The following is a 4,445-nucleotide window of genomic DNA, read 5'->3' as shown; positions in this document are numbered from 1 at the left end:
TACATATAGATCTAACAAAACTCCCACTCTCGAGAAACTCATGATTTTCTTTGTTTTTTTTTTCAAAAAGATGAAGATTATAATGATGACGACGATTATATAGTAATGTTGATGCTTATATGAGTAGAATAAGTGTTATGTAGTTTGGCATGCAAGGGTATTTATATAGACCAAATAAACATTTGGGGGATCACTCTTGTATTAAATGTGATAGAATTAGGTGGAGTACTCAAATGTTTCTTACACAGTATATAATGATATATAGTAGTATCGTAGCGTTCATGTGTACATGTCGTTTGTGTCTCTGATATACGCACAACACATTGATGTGTCTGATCTGTTGGCCTGTTAAAGAGAAGTAAAAACACTTAGCAGAGAGAGAACCACATTGAAAGAAAGTAGTTGTGAGACTCGGGCATTGATTTGGCTTATACATTTATAGTTCAGTTACGTTTATGTGTGCCATTTGACACTTGTCTTAATTTCCAACTCCCTTACGTCTATATACTCCATTTTGAATGCGCGAACAGAACGTAGATTTTTCTTTCAATTTTGAGTCAGTAAAAATGTTATAGAATTTGGTTTGAAACCAATAAAAGAACTCGGAAAATAGAGAGGAAGTCTATAAATCGTAAGTCTCGAAGTCTCTGATGATGTAATGTAAATAGCATTGAAAAACCTGGGTTCGAGTAGCATTGGTCACGGGGTTCGAAATTTAACATGATTTCCCCCCGGCCCAGGAGATTAGTCTTTGGGCCTAGGAAGCCTTTAGGATCACTCATGAGTTATAAAAAAAAAGATGTAATGTAAATAGAAAGGAACCGGACTTAAAATATAACGTACGTCTCTGAAATGATCCAAGAAAGTCTATAAATCGCAAGTCTTAGTTGAAAAAAGTCTCTGATGCACGCCAAGAAGACCTCTAAGTTAGTAATTTGTTTTGCTAATAAATGTAAATATGCATTAAAAATGAAATTGTTTAGGTTTTGACAAAATTGTATAATTAACCTATAGATTGGTGAAAGCTTTTATTTTTTTGCTTTGAACAAACATAGATTAGTGAAAGCTAAATTCAGTTAACATACCTGTAAAATAAATTACAACCTAAACGTATTGTTTTAAAACAAGTTAATTAGAACAAACAAAATTACTCAAATTGTTGAATTATTTTTTTTTGTTCGAAACGTGAATTTGGGGATTTAATTGGAGACTTAGACAAATTAATTTGGGGGTTGCACAAAAAAAAGGACAAATTAATTTGGGTTATTTACCTTATTTACTTTTTTTTTNTTTGTCAACAGCATACAAGATTGGCTTAGAGCTAATGAGACGGAACATCGTTGACATAGGTAATAAGGTGCGCTTCAGAGCGAACTCGTCGTGCCAGAGTATCTGCTTTACCATTCTGCGAGCGAGGAATTAAGATCAACGAAAAAGACGTGAATTCTTCTTTATCTTTCTGAATGTCCTCCAAATAAGACGTAAACGCTGGCCACTCTAAAAGGTGAGGACACCATCTTCACCAAGTCGGAACAGTCGGTAAGGAAAACAACATTCTGGTTATCCGCTCCTATCATGCAACGCATAGCACAAACTAGGGCTTCAACCTCTGCATGAAGCGGGGAAAGACTACGACGAAGATTGGCTGCCCCCATAGTAGGGACCTCCCCCAGAGGGGAAGAACAAAACTAACCTCGGCCTGCATAATGATCTGTTGCTTTCCAAGAGCCATCCACAAAACATAAATAGCACGTCTGACACCTATCGTCCAAGAAACCACGGCCACCGGCCGAAAGTGTCCTAGGGACCGCAAGTGGAGGCTCAACCACCCCTTCTAACTGTGCCATAAACCAAGCTTTGGATTCATTCTCTGCTAACCGTAAGATCGCTTCTGGGTTTGAATCCAGGTTATTGAAAAATTTATCATTCCGGGCTTTCCACAGATACCACAAGAGCCATGGATAAATCTCTGGTGTAGGGGTCTCCGAGAAGCGCCAAAAAAGGTAATCCATATTCGTATAGACCGAATCTGAAGGGAAAATCCCCAGACATGTCGGAAACTGAGATAAGGCCCACACTTGCCGTGCCGGTAGACATTGAAAAAGAACATGATTAATGGTCTCCTCCTGCACTCCACAAAGCACACACTGGGTATCACAACCCAATCCGCGCTTCCGGAGATTAGTAGAGACTGCCATACAACCGGTAACCGCTTGCCATAGAAAGTGCCGAATCTTTGGAGGGCACCGAATTTTCCAAACAAAGGCCTGTAATTGTGTAATATGCGGGCCTATGACTTTCCCACCTGAACCAAGCACCTTGTGCTGTTGTAAAATATTATACCCAGACTTGACCGTATATTTGCCTGTCTTTGTGAAATGCCAGCCCAACAAGTCTGGCGAGTCTGACCGTCCTATAGATAAGGCCGATATAATGGCAACATCTTCCGGCACAAAAGTGACTGCAAACTGAGCCATATTCCTGGAATTTGAGTTCCTGTCAACGAAAGAGTTAACTTGAAGCAGAGGGTCAAAAGGCAGCCCAATGATTAATGCTGGTCTCGGGGATTGAGCAGGGATCCAGGGATCATTCCAAACCAAAATCGATGCACCGGATCCTACCCATTTAATGAGTCCTTTGTGAAACAGAGAGCGAGCAGAAACAATACTTCTCCATCCATAAGATGGCGAGTAAGACTTAATTGGATCCAAGGGATCTGAATGCCTATAGTAACGACCTTTAAAGATCCGAGCAAAGAGCGAATCCGGTACTGTAATCAACCGTCATAGCTGCTTGGCCAGCAACGCGGTATTACATTCATCCAAGCAACGAAACCCCAACCTCCCATCCACCTTACTGAGACACAATTTGTCCCAAGCCACCCAATGTAACCCGCTCGACTCCCCTGATGAGCTCCACCAAAAATTAGATATTGCACTAGTTAACTTTCGTGTGACTGTTTTCGGAAGGCAAAAGCATGACATATTGACATTACAAAAGTAAGGACAGCTGTGGCCACCAACTTTATCATTACCTCTTTCCCACCCTTTATTTACTTGTTCATATACTAGTAATTTATGAAATTAATGTGAGGAAAAATAATCAGTATTTACTTAATAAATAGAGTCATCTAACCCTTAAGAAGCCAAAAAAAAAAAAAAAAATTCTCTAACTCTAAGAAGGTGTCGTCGCGTGTCTTTGGCTACAATGGGTGATAAAACTCTCTCCTCCTCTAATGAAGAAGGTACTTTACGATTTCCCCTTAAACCTTAACGAGTTAGTTTAAGATTTAACAAAACAATTGAAAGGCAGATTAAAAAACAATTGATTGATTAATCAAAATTTTTGAAACCACAAAGAAGTGGATAAAAAAAAAAAAACTTCACAGCCCATTACTGTGTCTTCTTCTTCTTCTTCTTCTGTCCGAAACACACACACACACTCTAACGATGAATTTGACAAGAGTAAACCTTTTCGATGTTCCTCTTAGACCAATTTTGCTTTCCCATCCTTCTTGTTTTCTCGTTTCTAAACGTACGGTTCTGTTCTTCTCTCCCTTTTTCGCAATCTATTTTTTTATATAATCATCATGAAGTGATGAGAGATTGAGGATTTAGTGTTAGAAACTCACAACCTAAATGAATTAGTGGCGAATTTGAATTCTGGGTTTCGTCTTGTATGTGTGTTTTTTTTTTTTTCCGTTGAAGCAGAGAGTTTTTCTCAATTGGGTTTTTGTGACCAGAGCTCGTTTCCATGAAATTGTCATTATCTTGGTCTGTACATGATTAGTGATGTAGCTGCTTAATTAATCTGTACCTCGGTGTTTGGTTTCGTCACTCGAGTTTTGTAGAGATAAAATACTTCGACGGAGGGCCTGCTATAATGGAAGTAGCAAGGTACTTTTTAGAAAACTCAAAAAACTTGGTCTGCGTTTGAGATGTTTCTCGCACCAAGAAGGATATTACATGCTAAAGGACCTCCTTACATTGCCCAGAGGATCTAGCACATGTCGAATCATAGTTTATTGACGGCTGGAAAGGTTTTAGGTGGGTCTATGATCAGATTAAGAGTAGCATTCCCAGCTGGTTACTTAAATTTGGACTTAGATTTTGTATTTTTTTTTGTTGCACTCTATTATGATGTCTTTGGAATCTTTTGGCTACTAGTTCTGGATGATATTTGAGAGTTTTGTGTGGCTTTTGCCATTTTCAACCAAATTTTACTACTTGTCTTGTTTGGAAGTAGAACATTAGACTAGTTCGTTCAACAAAACTAGTATAACTTGTTTGAGACTTGAGATCACACGCTAATTTGATTGATATATAAATTTCTTGAGCTTTGTTTATTGTCTCTTCTTGTTGCTTTGAGAGCACTCGGTATTCATCTCATCTCAGCGTTAATTTATTGATTATGTGATTTGTTCTCTTGGCGAAATTGAATTTTGG

The 4,445-nt window shown here is 38.5% G+C and overlaps 1 protein-coding gene across 1 annotated transcript in view; it reads left to right on the top strand.

The window, feature by feature from the left end:
• The window catches only part of LOC104772470 (alanine--tRNA ligase, chloroplastic/mitochondrial-like), a 10,710-nt gene continuing 9,431 nt past the window's right edge, over nucleotides 3,167–4,445 (top strand). The window contains exon 1 of the mRNA XM_019241860.1: nucleotides 3,167–3,244. Within this exon, the coding sequence (XP_019097405.1) occupies nucleotides 3,208–3,244 (37 nt within the window). The 5' untranslated portion in view covers nucleotides 3,167–3,207. The remainder of the gene's footprint in view (nucleotides 3,245–4,445) is intronic.

This window comes from Camelina sativa, chromosome 20, assembly GCF_000633955.1.
Source record: "Camelina sativa cultivar DH55 chromosome 20, Cs, whole genome shotgun sequence".
Lineage (NCBI taxonomy): Eukaryota > Viridiplantae > Streptophyta > Magnoliopsida > Brassicales > Brassicaceae > Camelina > Camelina sativa.
The sequence above is the reverse complement of the archived record's forward strand: the minus strand, read 5'-3'. Positions and strand labels throughout refer to the sequence as shown.